Source organism: Macrotis lagotis, chromosome 1, assembly GCF_037893015.1.
Source record: "Macrotis lagotis isolate mMagLag1 chromosome 1, bilby.v1.9.chrom.fasta, whole genome shotgun sequence".
NCBI classification, from domain to species: Eukaryota; Metazoa; Chordata; class Mammalia; order Peramelemorphia; family Peramelidae; genus Macrotis; species Macrotis lagotis.
Genome location: NC_133658.1, coordinates 319,684,490 through 319,704,111, shown reverse-complemented (window position 1 = coordinate 319,704,111; position 19,622 = coordinate 319,684,490). Strand labels below are relative to the sequence as shown.

Below are 19,622 nucleotides of genomic sequence, written 5' to 3'. Positions count from 1 at the left end.
TTTTGGAATCAGAAACACCTGGGTTTGAATCTTGTCTCAGAGAATTACTAGCTGTATGAACTTGGACAAGCCACTTGACCTCTCTGCCTCATTTTCCCCATTGGAAAATGAGAACAATAATAGCATCTGTTTGATAAGTAACTGTCCAAAGCCTTTTTTTTCCGCTAGGCAATGGGGTTAAGTGGCTTGCCTAAGGCCACACAACTAGGTAATTATTAAGTGTCTGAGGGCGGATTTGAACTCAGGTACTCCTGACTCCAGGGCCAGTGCTCTATCCACTGTGCCACCTAGCCGCCCCTTGATAAGTAACTGTGAAGATCAGATGAGATAATATATGTAAAGTGTGTTAGAAACATTGAAGTGTGCTATATATATGTTGGCTATTATGATTATTATCATTAAAGTATGTCTCTACCCATCATTTGCAATATAGTCTCATTTAGTTTAGACATGGTGTACCTTGCCTTGTAGTATTCTCTGGCTATTTTTATCTTTTTGTTCTCCCAAACAATTGTGCTTTCTTTCCCAGGTCTCCCACAGTGCCCAGCCCTGGTTAAATTCTGATTTTCCTGTATTCACAGGTATCATGCTGTTTGCAGTATCTAATAATGGCTAAGGGATTGTATTAATAGGGATATGACCTGTCATTTTAATATCCTTGATTGGAACATCTAAAATAGTTCCAAAAGTTATTTGCATGCATGAAACAAGGTGCCTTGTCAGTCATCTAAAGTCTGTTTAAGCATCAGAGGCAATGAGAAACCTGCTGAGTTTGAATTCTGACTTGTTGCTGCTCCACCCCTAGCCACATGGGAATTCTTCACATTTTGTTTCTGTTCTGATAAGAAACATCTTAACGTCAGTGTCCTTTGAAGCCCCAGATATTAGTACTTCCTCTCTCTTAAATCTTGAAGGATACGTGGTCTGTTGCTTAATACTAGGTGCCTTAGGAACTGGAATCCTGGAGTTTATACCTGATGCTGCCAGTGATTCATTTCTGTGATCTCTGTTGAGTCCATTGCTGTGCAAGAACTACCCAGCCTCTGAGCGGCATTTTTATTTCAAGATGAAAAAAATTCTATTAAAAAGGTACCATGACTTTTTTTGGGGGGGATGGGAAACAGGTACAAGGTCCTAACATAAATTGGTTTCCAATTCCGTGTCTTTCAGTAAAAATAGAGGCATTCTTTGCCATAAGAATGGAGGGCTCCTAAATTCAAATTTAAGAGGCTTAATGTTAAGGGCCAGTTTTCATTTTTTAACAGCATCCTTTGTGTCTTACCTCCCAAGAGGAATTTGTTAAGAAGATTATTGTCAACAGAAAGCAGAAAGGAACCCTACTTTAACCTGTCTAGTCCACCTATCCAACTCTCTCTGAGGGTATACAGGGGACAAAAAAAAAACCAATATCTCATGAAATGATATGGGAGTCTATAGAATCTCTTACCCTTTAGCCTTTTAACTCTCTTGAGAGACAGGACAGGAAAGCAAATTCCTAACCTGAGGGAACTGGTAGTAAATACCTTCATTTATCCCTAGAATGAATAGATAATGATGACCAAAAGGAGAATGGAATGACGGAGAGTGGCAGGAATCTCACCTTTCAGGAAACTCAGCTGGACTTTGTATGCCCCCCAACTGTTGGGATATGCCCCAAGAATGACAGAAAACTTATATGACTTTCCTCTTTTGGTTTGTAAGGAAGAACTTTCTAGTAAAATTGTATCCAGTGCTCAACTTCTGAGCATTCTCAATTAGGTGTAAGATAGCCACAGATGTGGGAAAAAGTGAAAAGGTCCCCGAAAGGGGAGGAAAAATAGCCATCTCAAAGCTCCTGCTCTTTAATTTATAGAAGAGTGTTAGTACCTTTTCCTCTTAGTTGCTTTGTATATATTTTATAACTACCTGTGAATATGTTATATTTCCCCCCACCCTCACTCATATCTTTACTTAACTCATTGTCGAATTTAAGCTTATTGAGAGCAGGAACTATCTCTCTTTTGTATTTGTATTTCCAGTGTGAAAGAATGTAAATGCTTAATAAACATATTTTGATTATTTGAATGCCTCATTAGAACTTATTAACCTGGTATTATGAAATTTAGGTTATTAGCTTAATAATTTTAATATCATAGACTTTAAAACTTGAAGGAAACTTAGAGCCCATCTAATCCAATTCCTTCAATCTACTTTTTATCTTCTTTCCTAGATCTCCCTCAGTGTCCAGCCCTGGAAAAATTCTGATTTTCCTATATCTTTGGGCTTCATGCTGTTTGCAGTATCTAATAATGGCTAGGGGATTGTATTAATATGGATATGACCTGTCATTTTAATATCCTTAATTAGCACTTAGAAAGGAAAGATAAAAAAATTGAAACCCAGGGGTTTGTCCAAGGTAACATGAGGAGAAAGTGGCAGAGCCTGGATTAGAATCCAAATCATCTGACTCCAAACCCAGAGTTCTTTCAGTTTGTATAGTTACCTGCTTTCCTCTGGTACCCTTTGATTGTTCTCAAGTTATAGTGGATGTAGAGCTTAAGTAGAGTGTCATAGCTGACATCGAGGGAAATAATAGAAAAATCTAGCAGACCAAAAGAACTTGCCACATGTATCATTTTAGATGGGGCAAACTGCCCTGTCCTCAATAGGCACTAAGAATATTGCTGGATCACAGCTCAGGACAATAATTTATGCTCATAATGACTCTGAGTCATCAAGAAAAGATTAAATTATGTTCAGCTAATAAGGCAAAGACTAGGTTATAAAAAGAATCATTTACCTTAAAATGGTCATTATTTTTTAAAAAATTGGTGGGTTTTTTTTTTTTTTTTTTAGTTTTTGCAAGGCAATGGGGTTAAGTGGCTTGCCCAAGGCTACATGGCTAGGTAATTATTAAGTGTCTGGGCTGGATTTGAACTCAGGTACTCCTGACTCCAGGGCCGGTGCTCTATCCACTGCACCACATAGCCTCCCCCAAAAATTGTTTTTTTAAAGGGAATACTTAAACTTTAGTTCTTTGGGAAAAAACAATCACTCATTCAGAGATATCATCCTTCAGGTGTGTCTGATCAATTCAAAGTCACCTACCCTGGGTCTGTCATTAATGCAAAATTAGTATTCAACTACCATTTTTTCAGAATGAGTACCATTGGATTGGCAAACAGGGCTTGGATCAGAAATTTGATCTGGTGCTATTAGGAAGTGGTTATACATCTCGGAATGGAGAAGGAAATCCATGAGATATCTTACCCGTGCTGTGTTTGTCTCTTTTCCCCTTAAATCATCGCAGAAGCTAGTAGACCTGAAAATACTGGCTACCATTTTGAAGGAAAACAAGGACATTTAATGGGGAAGGTTTTCTAAAAGCTAAGAGGTCCCAAGAGACCACTCGCCTATGGAAATGAGGGACCCAGGTTGACATTGATGGACTTTCAGTGAAGGGCCTCAGTGTTTAGTGGATGCGATACAGCTTTCTGTGTTCCTTTAATTTTTTTGTGGCATGAGAACAGAATATGCTGATGATTGTGAGCTGCTAATGGGTCTCGATGGAAATGATAGAGGACTGGAGTCAGCGTAGGCTTGGAAATGCTTCATTGCCCCCAGAGGTAACTGGGGTCCACTCAAGCAGTTGTAATCAATAAAAGATGATCCACTGCACTGAACAACAAACATACAGCTTACAACAATGTCAGAAAGGAGCACTGGCCTGCACTGACTTTATTGGACAGCGCGGTAATGGCCACATTTCTCTTCCATTATTCTTGACTCTTGTGTCCTGATAGTCATCTTGGAGGGAAAAAACCATTAGCCTACACATTTGTTATCTCCTGTCCCTGCTCTTTTTCCCAAGGACAATAGCAGATGTAATCCCCAAATGCTATTACCTCCCTTTGTTTCAACTACTGTAATTGTTACGTGATGGTAAATGGAGACAGATCGTGACAAGTCTACAAGACACACTGCTGTTAACACATGTCCCTGGGGTGGTTCTGCTTTTTTTTTCTTTTTAAACAATCCTGGTTCCCAGTTTCTAGGAAAGAAAAGGATGGTGAGACAGAAGAGAATGAATCTCTTTCAAACCAATTTGCTTTTAATTGTCTAACAGGGAATCTGTGACTTCTATGGCCTTGTTAAGTGTTTGCTTCTAGGGTGCTTGCATCATGTCTCTTTAATGGATTCTAATAACCAAATGCAATTTTCCATTCTAAATTTTAGATAGCCAAGGTGTTGGCTTCATTGACTCCATCGGTTCTTCTTACTCTGGTAAGTGATATTTGTTTTTTCAGAGACTTTTTGGTGGCTTGTATTAGTTTGCCAGAGGTTAGTGAACTGAAAACCTCTCCCAGTGTGCAAGTAATATAATAAATAATGAATATAATAGGAAAGTACATATAGAAGTAAGGTGCAATAAAATAACAAAAGGACGAATATTTAATGAGTTTCTATACCATTTGATTAAATCTCATCAATAACTTGTGTAACTGTCTAGGAATCTTGTGGTGAAGACACCCTGTTGGCTACCTCTTCAATATGCCATTTGGTAGCTTCCAATTGAGATGTCACCTTATTAAAAGAGTAAAACCAGAGCAAAGAGAAAGTTCTGACAAATACAACACCTATAGCATCAGCAGAGACATTATACTAAATTTCATGGCAAGAGCATGATGGGATTGAGGGTCAGGAGGTGTAAGGGTTAGTCCTTGCTCTGATGCTAACCCATGGTGTGACCAGGTATCATATCTTGTCTAATTTCCCCATTTGTAAAAAAATGGGCTTGAATTAGATAAAATCCCCTCTAGACCTAATTCTAGAATCAAATATGGAGTTTCAGTCATTTTTTATTGTGCTTCTCCCATGCAATTTTTAGAGGAATTTAAAAGAAACACCAGTATAAACCCTTCACACTTTGTCCATCTTTGAATTACTTTTGCCAATGATGACATATTTTGAACTGAGCATTTTAGCAGAATAAGGCTTTGAAGGTCAGTGACCTCAGCTTATTCCTTTAACATCAGCATTATCATATGACCAGAAGGTATTTAATAAAGTTAAATTGGTGGTGGTGGTGATTATCTTAGGACTGTGATGTGGGAAAACCTTAATTTGAATTTCCACTTGAAGTAATCTACCATTGTATACCAGTGAAATTTCTTCCATTTTCTTGAAGTCCTAGTTTTTAAACTAGGAAAATGCAACTCTCCTTACTTGCTCAGGTGATTTTTTTTTCTCCTTCATTGGTTTGGTTGATCTTTACAGAAACATTTTCTCTTCATTATTTTTCTAACACTTCTACCAAGGTATCTCTGTTGAACTGTTGTTTTGACTGCTCAGCAGAGTAGTTATATTGGATGATTATGGGGCAAAGAATTGTTTTAATGTGTTCTATTTGTGGAATAAAATTAGACTGTTTCTTGGGAATAGACATTATTTTAAAATCTCTTGCTAATCTAACAGTGACTCATTTTTGCCTTTGAATCACTACTTATTTTTTTCTCTTATTTTCTTCAGTTGTTCCTTCCAGAGTTTTTCTACCTCTGGAGAGGGAAAAGAACATAGTACATCTCAATGGATTTATAATAATAAATGCTTGTCCTGTATAAGATTACTATCTACCTCTTATAGATAGGTTCACTTTGACAATACTCTCTGGGATCTATTAATGTTAATGGGATTTGTGTGTGCAGAATAAAAGAGAAACCAGATTTATCATCTGTGGCTAGAGATTTAGCATCCTTGGACCATTCTTCTTTCCTTTATTTAGTCAGTAAGCCTCCTGGTCATTAACTTACAATTGCCCTTATCATCTTACAACGGAGGCTTTTATGAAGGATCCTGGGATATCATTGTGTTCTTTTCACTTCCCCAAAGTTTTGTAGGCAACTTGTAGTTTTGCATTGTTGCCTTACTTATGTGAGGTGTGAGGAGAAAGAAAACAGAAAAGCAGAATTTAAAGTTGAACAGTTTCATCTTTTGGGGAACAAGAAGAATGGGAGTTGACTTTGTTAGTGTATCACCTTGCTCTTTCTTTGTGGTGTTTGTGTGGGCTATCTGATTAATCACATTTTTGGAAATCCAGAAGTTAAAATGATGTTGGACTTGTACTGACAAAGATGATTCTCTTTGTCTTTTCTTCCCTCTCAGCGTGGTGTTAATACGGACAGTGGCAGTGTCTGCCGGGAGGCTTCCTTTGAAGGCATCAGTCAGTAAGTTAATACCTGGGCTGGGTTGATGGTTGGGGGGGGCAGGCAGGGAGTAGTATAGGATGGTGAGCGCTGATGGGGGGGGGGGGTTGCACATCTTAATGAATTGTTATGCTCTGTCCAATTAAGTTTTCTTACAAGTGTTTCCTTAACTACAAATAGCTGTTAAAGCCACAAAGAATTTTTTTTTTTTTAGAACAAGCTTGCTTTTAGTATGTTTAGAAAATGTTCAGAAAAATTGGCTGCCAGAAAGCCTTTCAAGTTTTGGTTTAAAGAAAAAACACTATGCTTCTGCTTTGTTCTAACCTAAGCAAGTACGTGACACTCAGTACTTAATGAACACTGGCAGAAAAGGTTCATTTTTTCTTGAAATACTTGATTCTCTACTTTGGGTAGTTGAAACTTTTATGTACTTTGAACCCCATTTTTATCCCTCTGCCACAATCCAAAGCCTAGGTCACTTTTTCTTCTTGCCTAGATTATGTTTTTAAAAAATAAATTTTTATTATTATTCTTTGTTTTCCATTTATCTTCCCATCTGTTTCTCTCTCTCTCTCTCTCTCTCTCTCTCTCTCTCTCTCTCTCTCTCTCTCTCACTCTTGAAAGAAGCACTTAATTGGTCTTTTTGCCTTCAGTCTCACTGAGAGCCTATATACTTTGCCAGTATCTTCTCTTTGCATTATGTTGTTCCTATTGTTTCTCTGCTTACAGACATTAAGTGACTCCCTGTTGCTTGCTAGATAGTCTGATATTCTTCAGTCTGATATTCAAGGCCCATAGAAAAGCTTCACCTTACAGAACCATGTGAATTTCGTATTACTCCTCTTTAGACATTTTCTGTTTCTCTGCATGCATTATACATTCTCATCACCATTTCTCTGCTCATGGTACTTCTCAAATACTTAGACATATCCATTAAGTCCAAACTCAAATCTCACCTTCAGGAAGTAGACCTCAACCCTCCTCAATCTCTTCTTTTTTATTTCATTTAACAAATGTCATTGAGCAGTTGGGGAGCTACTCTGGTCATCAATATCAGGCAAAGGAAACAGAATGAATAGGATCATAGAAGCAGGAGAACAGGATCATATTCAGAGTGATTAAAGAGAAGTTAGGAGTGGAAAGCTGTGAGTGCTAGATCTGCAAAGGTTGGTTGGAGCTAAATGCACACAGGAGATCTATGTTTTAGAATCATTTGTTTAGTGGCAAGGGTCAAAGTTTATGATCTCACTGAGGAAAAGAGTGGGTAGAGAATTGCAGAAAGCTAAGATTGAATCACTGTAACTTTAAAGGATAAAAGAAAATTGAGAAGGCAGCTAAGCAAAGGAATCAGGGAGTGGTCATAAAGCTAGTAGAAGAACCAATACAGTACAGAATACAGTAAAGTCGTATACAAGAAAGAATTAAAGAGAGTCAAAAGTATCAAAACCTGAAGAGAGGTCAAAATGAGCCAGGACCAATAAAGAGCCATTCAGTGCAAGAAGTAAGAGGTCACTGAAATTCAGTTGAGAGAGTAATTCTAGAGCCAGGTAGAGCTGGAAACTAGATTTGAAGAATTGAGGAGAGGATGGGTATAAAGTAAATTAAGACATCCAGTCTAGACCACTGTTCCTGAACAACTTTCCTAATTCCATATAGCATTTATATTAGTCTTAAATTCCTTAATTTTTTGTCCTTAACTAGATTGGAAACTTTTGGAAGGCAAGGATCTTATTCTCCCCTATCTTTTCCTTCCCCCCATGGTGACAAATTCAATCTTTTAAATAAAGCAGGATCTTAAGAAATCCTTACTGGATGGCTGATAGTACCTGAAGCCAAGTTTCCATTATAGGACTTGGGGGTCAGGACTGTGTGAATAAGTGTTTTCCATAGTTCAAGATTTATTGAATATCTGTGCAGTGTGGGACAATTTATTATATACCAAGAGGAAGGAGGAGAGTACAGGACATAGAAAAAGCTTTCAGTATAGACCAAGCTGTACACAAACAACAGTTAATGATTTCCCCTCTTTCATTTACTGGCCTTCTAGATTAAGGGGGGAAACAGTGGAGGAAGTGGTGGTGGTAGTGGGTAGAGGGGGGAGAATGTACAAATAACTGGTCTTATATAAGACTTCTCTCCCAGTAGTATCTAGATGGAGGTGATAGTGGTGGTAGGCTAGGGAGATAGCTTGATTCTAAGATCTTGAAGGAAGAATCTTTCCTTCTTCCCTGCCACCTTAATGGTTGGCTTAGTTTGTGATCTGATGTTCTACACTTATGTTCGGTATCCAGATTTATACATTGGACTTAATTCCTGCCATTTGATGTTCTTCTAAGCAGGAGGGGATTCCAAAAGAATCATACTGTAGCTCTCTGGCCTTCCTCCTGTTCTTTCCTGGAGCCTGTCTGTGTGTGACTCCTGGGAGGGAGGCATTCATTCACCCTTCATGATCTGTGTAGATCTCTTATTCCGGAAAAACAAAATATTTAAATATGTTCTTGGATGATAACAATCTCAGCCCTGAGGCAGACTAACAGTGGTTTCTGAGTTACTGAAATGAGTCTGTGTGCATGTGTGTTAACCATTGAACAGCCCTGTTAGGAGTTCAGTTAAGGTACTACACTTAATGAATGTGTATAGTCTAACTATCCTATGTTAGAATGGACCCTTACTGAAGTTGGGACATAAGCTTTTTCTTGTGTAAAGGTCACCTCTGATTATAACTTCAGCAGCCTCCAAGGGCTTCCAGTGTAGGTTTCTCTTGTGATGGGTCAGAAGTTTCATCTTCCTCCCTTTCCTAGATGGAGAACCAGTACAGGTGGTATCAACTACCTGGAATAGCTCAGAAGATAGGTAATACCCAATCTTTTCTACTCCAAGGCTTCCACCAATGTGTTTTTGACCTGATGACCAAGGGCAAGCTATTAGACCAGGGTTGTCACCTGCACTTGTTTGCTCTTCAGGAACTGCTACTCTCTCCTGCTTGTTGCCTGATTTCTGATTAGGCTGGGTACAGTCAATCAAAATGGGGATGGATCAAAAGGAGGCAAAAGAATAACCCCCCCCTGACAACATGTAGAGAAATATATACAACAGGCTAGATACAGGAGAAACAGGAACTAATTAAAAGGCGGGAAGGCTGAAATTCAGAGGGGCTAAAATTTTAGTTAGGATTTAAAAGAAGACAAGGTTACAATTAGAATGAAGGAGGATGCAAGATTATGGGTAATATTGACTATGGTTTTGGAATCAGATTGGGGCCTTCACATTGGTTTATCAATTTGACTTGCTACTAATGAGGCCTTCAGCCATAGAAGGCAAACTAAGGGTGTCCTACTAGTGATGGGACTGCATCACCACTGGCCTTTAGCGAAGATGATAATGTAACATCCCATACCTACACCAAAGCCTACCCTCATACATACGAGTGGTCATGTCATAAGCAATATTTTTGGTGAAGTAAGCTAGTGACAGAAAAAAACTTATAATTATTTATAAGTATGAGCTGTGTGAATTTATGTGCCTTGTGTGTGATGTAGGGATGATTAGGAAGGATTATGAGCTCATAAATATGTATCACTTTCTCCCAATGATAAAAAAGATTGGAGCGGGGGAGAAGTGAATATCACACTCGCTTCTTTTCATCTTACAAATCTCCAGTTTCCTCCTGGGAATTTCCCTAATGCAGTTTGTGTGTCTCTTCACTTCTTCCTGATTAACCCAATTCATTGATATGCCAGCTCAGGAAGCCTGCTTGGCATTCAAGCTTGCCTGCTTCTCTTCTCAGCTTGTTATTTTTACTTGGTCTGGCTTATTGGTGATGGAGGAAATGTGCACACATAACCCATGTACAGGCTTCTAAGCTGGCCTATCCTTTGAGAAAGATCTGAATATGGGCTGCAAGAAGCCTGCCTCTCACCTCCCCAACCCTGGCCTGAAAGCACCAACCCTCCCAGCACAAGCACAGAGTGGTAGCTTTGAGCCCCCTGAAGTTGTTGTTTCCCTAGGATCTCATTTGTATCTAAAAAGAATCTGCTTGCAGTGACTCATGCCAGCTTCTTCCCTAGCATCTCTGCAAAAAGAATGGATGTTTTGACGTCAGGCAGAGGGAAAAGGTCTTTTTTGCTGGAGGGCTGAGATGGCCTCCTGTGTTTTCTCCCACCTTCTCTACTGATCCCCTGAAACTTATGTTCCTGAGACTCCCCTTCAATTTTTTTAAATTTATTTTTATTAAAGATATTATTTGAGTTTTACAATTTTCCCCCCAATCTTGCTCCCCCCCCCCCCCCCCCCCCCCACGGAAAGCAATCTGTCAGTCTTTGTTTCCATGTTGTACTTTGATCCAAATTGGGTGTGATGAGAGAGAATCCTATTCTTAAAGAAGAGAACTCTAAGAGGTAACAAGATCGGACAATAAGATATCTGTTTTTTTTCTAAATTAAAGGAAATAGTCCTTGCACTTTGTTCAAACTCCACAGCTCCTTATCTGGATACAGATGGCACTCTCCTTTTGCAGACAGCCCAAAATTGTTCCCGATTGTTGCACTTATGGAATGAGCGAGTCCTTCAAGGTTGAATATCACTCCCATGTTGCTGTTAGGGTATACAGTGTTTTTCTGGTTCTGCTCATCTCACTCAGCATCAGTTTATGCAAATCCCTCCAGGCTTCACAGAATTCCCATCCCTCCTGGTTTCTAACAGAACAATAGTGTTCCATGACATACATATACCACAGTTTGCTAAGCCATTCCCCAATTGAAGGACATTTACTTGATTTCCAATTCTTTGCCACCACAAACAGGGCTGCTATAAATATTTTTGTACAAGTAATGTTTTTACCCTTTTTCATCATCTCTTCAGGATATAGACCCAGTACTGGTATTGCTGGGTCAAAGAGTATACACATTTTTGTTGCCCTTTGGGCATAGTTCCAAATAGCTCTCCAGAAGGGTTGGATTAGTTCATAGCTCCACCAACAGTGTGATAGTGTCTCAGATTTCCCACAACTCTTCCAACAATGATCATTATCCTTCCTGGTCATATTGGCCAATCTGAGAGATGTGAGGTGGTACCTCAGAGAAGCTTTAATTTGCATTTCTCTAATAATTAATGATTTAGAGCATTTTTTTTATATGGCTATGGATTGCTTTGATCTCCTCATCTGTAAATTGCCTTTGCATATCCTTTGACCATTTGTCAATTGGGGAATGGCTTTTTGTTTTAAAAATATGACTCAGTTCTCTGTATATTTTAGAAATGAGTCCTTTGTCAGAATCATTAGTTGTAAAGATTGTTTCCCAATTTACTACATTTCTTTTGATCTTGGTTACAGTGGTTTTATCTGTGCAAAAGCTTTTTAATTTAATGTAATTGAAATCATCTAATTGGTTTTTGGCGATACTCTCCAACTCTTCCTTAGTCATAAACTGCTCCCCTTTCCATAGATCTGACAGGTAGACTAGTCCTTTGATCTTCTAATTTGCTTATAGTATTGTTTTTTATGTCTATGTCCTGTGACCATTTGGATCTTATCTTGGCAAAGGGTGTGAGGTGTTGGTCTAATCTAAATTTTTTCCATACTAACTTCCAATTATCCCAGCAATTTTTATCAAAGGGGGAGTTTTTATATCAATGGCTAGACTCTTTGGGTTTATCAAACAGCAGATTACTCTAATCATCTCCTGCTTTTACACCTAGTCTATTCCACTGGTCCACCACTCTATTTCTTAGCCAATACCAAACAGTTTTGATGACTGATGCTTTATAATATAATTTTAGATCAGGTAGGGCTAAGCCACCTTCTTTTGCACTTTTTTTCATTAAGCTCCTGGCAATTCTTGACTTTTTATTTCTCCATATGAATTTACTTACAATTTTTTCTAACTCATTAAAGTAATTTTTTGGAATTTTGATTGGTAGGGCACTAAACAGATAGTTTAGTTTTGGTAGAATTGTCATTTTTATTATATTAACTCTCCCTATCCATGAGCAGTTGATATTTGCCCAGTTATTTAAATCTGATTTAATTTGTGTGAGAAGTGCTTTATAATTGTTTTCAAAAAAATTCTGAGTCTTGGCAAATAGACTCCCAGGTATTTTATATTGTCTGAGGTTACTTTGAATGGGATTTCTCTTTCTAGCTCTTCCTGCTGTTTCTTGCCAGACATATATATATATATAGAAAAGTTGAGGATTTATGAGGGTTTATTTTATAACCTGCAACTTTTCCCCTTCAATTTTCACTGAGGGGTATGATCCTATAGAAGATGCAGGTGCCATGAATGTAGCCACCAGCTGAACCTTGGCTTAGAATGGCAAGCTTGCCTGGCTCAAAGGGAACACCTCCCTTTATCCCTTACCTATTTATTGTCTTCCTTCTTGATGTGGCATGGAAAGTAGAGAGTAGTCATAAAATTTAGAGATAGAAAGGGAGGAAGGATTAGGAGTTCACAACTGTGCGTCTTCCTCATCCCATTACTGATGAGGAAACTGAGGCACAATGGATTTCAAGGACTTGACCAAAGCTATTTAGACTGAACCAAGATTCAAACCCATACTCTTCATTTCTGACTTAAATGTTCTCCAGTGCTTATGAAAGTTTCTGGCATTTTGGAAGCATTTAATAAATATTTGTTGGGAGCTGACTGGCATTACTTCTTCTGGATCTTGGTCTCCTGGATAGTTAAGACCTTTTTGTATGCTGTATCTCATTTCTTCACCCTCTGAGACTTCTCTGTTTCACTGCCAGATTTAGGTCTCAGCATTTTCCCTAATCCTTGTTTAGGGGAAGGGGACTGACATCAGAAACACTGCATTCCTTAGAGTCATCAACTTCAAAGGACTCTTCTCAGATTGAACTAAGGTACATGGGCCCCCATTGAGACTCCCACATTCGTTTTATTCCATCTTCATGGAAGGTTGTCCTGATCCTAGTATCTCAGGTTTGACCTCCTCCCTGTCATACACTCAGTGAACCAAAATGATATTTTAGGGGGAAAAACAAGGAGGTGGGTTGGGGGAAGATTAGCAATTGAATGTATGAGTTTTATTGAAAAAGACTTCTGCTGAAAAATGATATAAATACTTCATAACATCTCTTGCATATGCCCCCTTCTCTTCCTTTCATTCACAGGTTAAAAACCTCCCACTTAGACCATTGAAAAAGCCCATTGCTGGGTCTACCTGCCTTAAGTCCTCCCCATTTCAATCCATCCTTCACACAGATGTCCAGATGGCCTTCCAAAGGGCACTTTTGACTGTGACACACTCTGCCTTCCCATTCATTAAGCTCCAGAGGGATCGAACATAGCATCCTCTCTTTCGTGCTCAAACCCCATCAAAACCTGTTTTTTCCCCCTTTCAGTCTTCTTAAGCCTTCCACTCAACTCCCTAACTCCCATGTACCACACTACAATGACAGTGGCCTCCTTGCTCCTCCTCAGTTGAGACCCTCACTCTCCTGGCTGTCCCTGGTCTGGAATTCCCCTTTCTCATTTTCATCTCCTTGATGCCATGCTTTCCATCTGCCAGATGCCTATCCCAAGCCCCCTTAATTCTAGCATCTCCCTTCTGTGGTGTATTTTCCACTTTATCCTATGTAGAGCTTGTTAGTCCATAGTTTGTTGCATGTTGCCACTCCCATTGGATTGTGAGCTCCTTGAAGGCAGGAACTGTTTGTTGTTTTTTTTTTTCCTTGTTCCCTAGCTCTTAGCACAGTAGTTCAACATATAATAGGTGCTTTGTAAATGTTTAACTGATTATCAATTCATTAGAATACATTAAATTGCAAAGTTCACTTAATGATACTGAAACACCATTTAGGTTATTTTCATTTAAAAAAATTGGAGCTTCCAGGAAATGTACTCCATAAAAATAGTTTCACCATGTGAATGGAAACAAACTTTTCATTATCTAGGATGCTCCTGGCTAGTTTGGGGGCTAGGTTCCTTTTGCTTGCTCTGTCTCAGAGTGGCACTTTATTATTTGGGTATGGTCTTGTGCTTAACAAAGGTTCATGGTAGGAATACATGCTAGTGACCTGGACAAGGTCTGTATTTACCGTCATCAGTATTGAAAATGCCCACTTAGATAGTCAGAGTTCCACAGCAGTTAATGCTATGAAGGACTTGGTCATCTTTGTTGTGTAGGTATGTATTTCTTCCCCCCACCCACAGGTCAAACTCCTCATTGATTTTTCTCTTTTTTTTCTGCCGTGTGTGTATATGTGTGTGTGTGTGTGTGTGTGTGTGTGTGTGAGAGAGAGAGAGAGAGAGAGAGAGAGAGAGAGAGAGAGAGAGAGAGAGAGAGAGAGAGAGAACTCTCATCTTGGCTATATCACTTTGTGCTTCCAGTCTTCTCCTTCATATTCCTCATCTGCCTGACCCATTGCCCCCATTTGCTGGTTTTGGGGGCTTATCAGTCCTGGCATTCCTTAGGTCCTAGTTCCTGTGTCCACAGTAAATATGCTTGTCCAGGGGTGTACTTTTGGCTCACTGGGCAGGTTCAGTCCTTTTTTTCTTTGATTGTTAACTTCCTCTGTGACCCACCCCTCTCTTTTCATTAAAACTACCTGATGTGGGTTATTCTGTTCTCAGGCTCTTGCACACTGTTTGATGAATTGTCTTCAATGCTCTTCCCCTTGCTTTCTGGTAGCTTAGTTGTAGGACACCAAATATGAGCCTTAAAAAGGGGGTCTTGGCTTTTCTCCCAGATTCCTATAAGCTGGGTAGAAATTTGTTCTTGAGGACTCTCTTCTGCTTTAACCACTTCCATCTGTCTCTCCTCCTTGGGCCTTTCTCTCTGGGAATGTTCAGCTGTGGATAATAATAGCCTGTTTTCCTAAGCAAGATGAATATTGTGTCCTTCTCCTTTGGGGAAGCTTAGCTTCTTCTGTCACCAACTGCCTTGTCACTCCCCTAATGATGTTGCTTATTTTCTTTTGGTTTTCAACCCCTTTGAACTTCTTCAGAAGCACATCTGATCTCAAGCTGTTGATTAATTGCCTGTTTTAACAAGTTGCCCTTGTGTTTGGTCCCTCTTTGAGGCTGGGAGGAGGAGGCGTTTTGTCCCTGAAGGAAGTCTAGGAGAGTCACCTTTGCCTTGGCATTGTGAAGTAGGGCTGTCCTTAAATGTATTGCTCTGAATTTGCTGCAGGGTGACATTGCTTAGTTGTATGTTTATAGATGCCTAAAAGAAGTTTCATTAGAAACCTACCTCTGACTTTTTCATAAAATTCCTCTTAGTTGGCATAGGCAGGCATTTGCTAGTTGAAGGATGAGAGATTTGATGCTGAAGCTGGTGGGAATAAAGACTCCCCTGGTGCCCTTTTTGGACCTATAGGATTCTATCTGGGGCTAATGGGGAGGTCCCTATGTTATCCTGAATGTCAGTAATTCCATCATGTCTTACTCCTGCCTTCCTTTTTCCCAGATCTCCTCTAGAATATAACCTCAAGGGAAGGAACTGGGTCATTTTTTTTTATCTTTGTATCAATAGCATAGTGCATTATACATAGGTGAATTTAATTCCAGAGGTAAGTAGTTCAGTGGCTTTAGTCATAGAGAATATACCCCTCACACTTCACTGAAGCATCTTGCATGAATCTACAAATGAATACTAAGAGACAGTGTATTGGAAATAACTAGAGCCAGGAGACCTGGGCTCCAATTGTAACAGTTATCTAACAGTTAATTGACAGTTATCTAACCATGACCTTGGTCAAGTCACCTAGCCTTGTGAGCCTCAGTTCCCTCATATAATCTAGGGCTGCCTTAGGGGATTGGTCTTTGTAAACATTAAAGCACTATATAAATAGGCATTGCTATTAATCAAGTGAAGTCAGTATTTATTAAACACCTCCTCTGGTCAAGGTACTGTGCCAGCTGTGCAGTTTGTGGCCAGGGAAAGCCATGGCGGTCTTCAGGTTAGTTGATAGTAGAGAGAGAGGAACTATGGAAGTAGAAGGAGTGTCAGGCTTGTCTGTAGAATTGAGCCTGGACAGGATGGGAGATGGGAGAGGGATCCCATCTTCTATCCTGTCCAGAGGGGATTGGAGGATGAGGTGATCACTAAGGTCCCCTGTAAGTCAAATATTCTGATTCTGGAAAGCTATGTGAATTCAGTCAGGGAGGTGAAAAGGCAGTATTGTCTGAAATTATCAAGGAAGACAACAAACTGTTGACAACCTTTGGTTAGATGCTGGTGAGGCCAAGATAAAAATGACTATGTCATTGGCCATCAGGAACTTGGATTTCATGAAGAGGAAGAGGAAGATGACATGTTCTCTATGTTATGTATGCTTAAAGTGTGATGGGAACAAGAGAGAGATCCTAAGATGCTCCAGTATTTGAGGAAGGAAAGGACCCTTTTAGCAGGAAAGGGAAAAATAGGAGAAAGCTCCTAAATAAAGAGAAAAACACAGGGCTCAAACTGGAACTCGAAAACAAGGTTAAAATTTGTTTAGGTGGAAAAGGGAGAGGACATTCCAAACAGGTTGAATGTTATGATCAGAAGGATGGCGATAAGAAATGAATATGATGTGTGCTGGGGATCATAAAGCAATGAGTGTGACTGAAGTAACATATCATTTGAGAAAACAGGAAAGAAAAGACTAAAGAGAAAAGATGGGCCCATTTTCACAGAAACGAATACTAAAGAGAGATTTGGAGCTAACTGGAGATGAGGTAGTGATTCATAGAGAGGACCTTTTCTTCAATAGAGAAGGAAGTTATATATTCATATATGCTTGCAGATTTGGTGGGCCCAAACTAAGGAATTGTCTACCTTATTATTTATGATTTGCTTATTTTCAGAGACCTTGAAGTCCTGAGTTTTACCAAAGAGGTACCAAAGTACCTCTTACTACTTTAGGGTCAATGAAGTAAGGGGTACCAAGGGCTCAAGTCATTTCCATGGTTATTCAGGATAAGTAAGTTTCTTATCTTTTGCTATTTTTGCTAAAATTACCTTGCATTTTTGAAGACAATTTGTTACAAATTAATTTCATTTCAATAATCAGTTAAATGAAATTACTGAATTTGAGAGTTGCAAGAATATTAAATATATGAAGATGTGAATTTTAAAATGTAGGAAAGACTTGATTATTATTAGAATGTAATAGGGAAACAAATTTTATTTATTTTAGTGGCCAGTTTGACCATGCTTAGTTCTTTCTAGTCCTTGTTAATGCACATATTATAGTAATACTTAGAATTAGGTAATTTAAAAACAATCTTTGAATATATTTTTGAGAACATATGACATGAGACTGATAATAACTGAGACTTAACTAGTATCTCATAACATACAGAAAACTTGCTTCACAAAACCTCTATAAGATTCCTAGCACAGGTATTAGTATATCCATTTTATAGATGGGATAAATCCCTTCTGGAAGGGAAAATGCCAAGTTACCAAGCTAGTAAATGTGGGAACCAGAGTGCAAGCTAGTTTTCTGATCCCCTCCCTGGTAGGCACATTAAACCCTGTTTTGTATTGCCTTTGGCACTGGTGCATGAAGTCTCTTGGACTTTATGCCTGCGCCTCAACCACACATAGAGTCTGTTCTTCAACATCTTCTAATCCTCAACTGTGTGAACTTGGACAAGTCATTTAACTCTTCTGAGTCTTTTTCCTCAGATGTAATATGAGTATAATACAGACCTTACAGGATTGTTACATATCGAGTATCCAGTGTCTTGTGTCAAGATAATATATAAATCAAGTGCCAAACCCTGGGTTAAATACTGGGGATGCTGAGGATAAAAACAGTCCCAATACAGACCTTACAGGATTGTTACATATCGAGTATCCAGTGTCTTGTGTCAAGATAATATATAAATCAAGTGCCAAACCCTGGGTTAAATATTGGGGATGCTGAGGATAAAAACAGTCCCTGCCACTAATGTAGTAGGGGAGGCAACAGGCAAATGAAACTACTAAGAATTACATAGAGAATAGATGAGAGGGGCAACTAGATGGTTCAGAGAATAAAGCACTGATCTTGGAGTCAGGAGGACTTGAGTTCAGATGTGATCTCTTCTTGTGTGACCTTGGGCTAGTCACTTAATCTCATTGCTTTGCAAAAACCAAGAGAGAGAGAGAGAAAAAAAAAGAGACAGGGAGAGCCAGCACCATGGCTGAGCCATGGAGAGCATCATGTGCTTGACTCAGGAAGAAAATGTATAAAGCGGAAGAAAACATAAAAAGACAAAAAAGGAACTCACTATTTGATCATGGAGGTAATAGGAAGCCACTGGAGCTTACTGAGGGAATGGCTGAACAAATTGTGGTGTATGTGTATTATGGAACACTATTGTTCTATTAGAAACCAAGAGGGTTGGGAATTCAGAGAAGTCTGGAAAGACTTGCATGAACTGATGTTGAGTGAGATGAGCGGAACCAGAAGAACGTTGTACACCCTAATAGCAACATGGGGGTGATGATCAACCTTAATAGACTTGCTCATTCCATCAATGCAATAATCAGGAACAATTTTAGAGTACCTGCGATAGAGAATATGATCTGTATCCAGAGAAAGAACTGTGGAGTTTAAACAAAGACCAAAGTCTATTGCCTTCAATTTTTAAAAAAAGGTGTCTCATGTACTATATAATTTTGCTGTCTCTAATATTTTATTTTCTCCTCAAGTATATGATTTCTCTTTCAACACATCCAATTTTGATCAATGTATAGCATGGAAACACTGTGAAGATTATCAGACAGCCTTCCGTTAGTGGTGGGGAGGGAAGGGAGGGTAGGGGAAAAATTGTGCAATTCAAACCTTACAAAAAATGATAGGTAGAAACTACTATTAAATTGCTTAAATTGCTTTATTGTATAGTATTGGAAAACATAAAATCCTAATTTAAAAAAAGAAGTTATAAGGAGTGAGCTAAGGAGATATCATGCCACTGACTATGCCTGACTTCTTACTACTTTTCAAGTCTTCACCTCCTTTTCAATTTCTACTATTCTGGAACTAGTCAGAGCCTAGACCTTTTCTTTCAGGCCGACCAGGCTGTGTACCCTAGTTCTTGAAACTGCCCAGCTCACTTTAGCAAGATTTACCAACTTTGCAGGCACTAGAACTTTTTTTTAATCCATATAAGACATTGCTTTCCCTAATGCCAAGCTGACATTTGACTAAACATGAGACACAAGCTAGGTTGTCTTCTTGATTTATGTCGTCTGCTCTCCTCTCTTCCATGTGACCTGTTTATTCTTCTCTGTGTTCCCTGGTATCCTTTGTCTGTCTGCCTTTCTTTTATATTTTGAGAACATGTCTTTGACTTTCAAATGTTATCAGTTTTTTTTTTCTTAATGGGGGAGGATCTGGACACTTTGAATTTCATTATCCTGATTTTATCATTACAAATGCAATATGTGTTGGCATATTCCCATTGTCATACAAAAACCTTTCTCCCCATCACAGCCCTGTTT

At 39.0% G+C, this 19,622-nt stretch overlaps 1 protein-coding gene across 2 annotated transcripts in view; it reads left to right on the top strand.

Moving 5' to 3' along the window:
- The window catches only part of PEPD (peptidase D), a 249,686-nt gene that overhangs the window by 53,174 nt on the left and 176,890 nt on the right, over nt 1-19,622 (top strand). For both annotated transcript variants that reach the window (XM_074211491.1, XM_074211492.1), the window contains 2 exons: nt 4,216-4,263; nt 6,142-6,203. In XM_074211491.1, the coding sequence (XP_074067592.1) occupies nt 4,216-4,263; nt 6,142-6,203 (110 nt within the window). The remainder of the gene's footprint in view (nt 1-4,215; nt 4,264-6,141; nt 6,204-19,622) is intronic.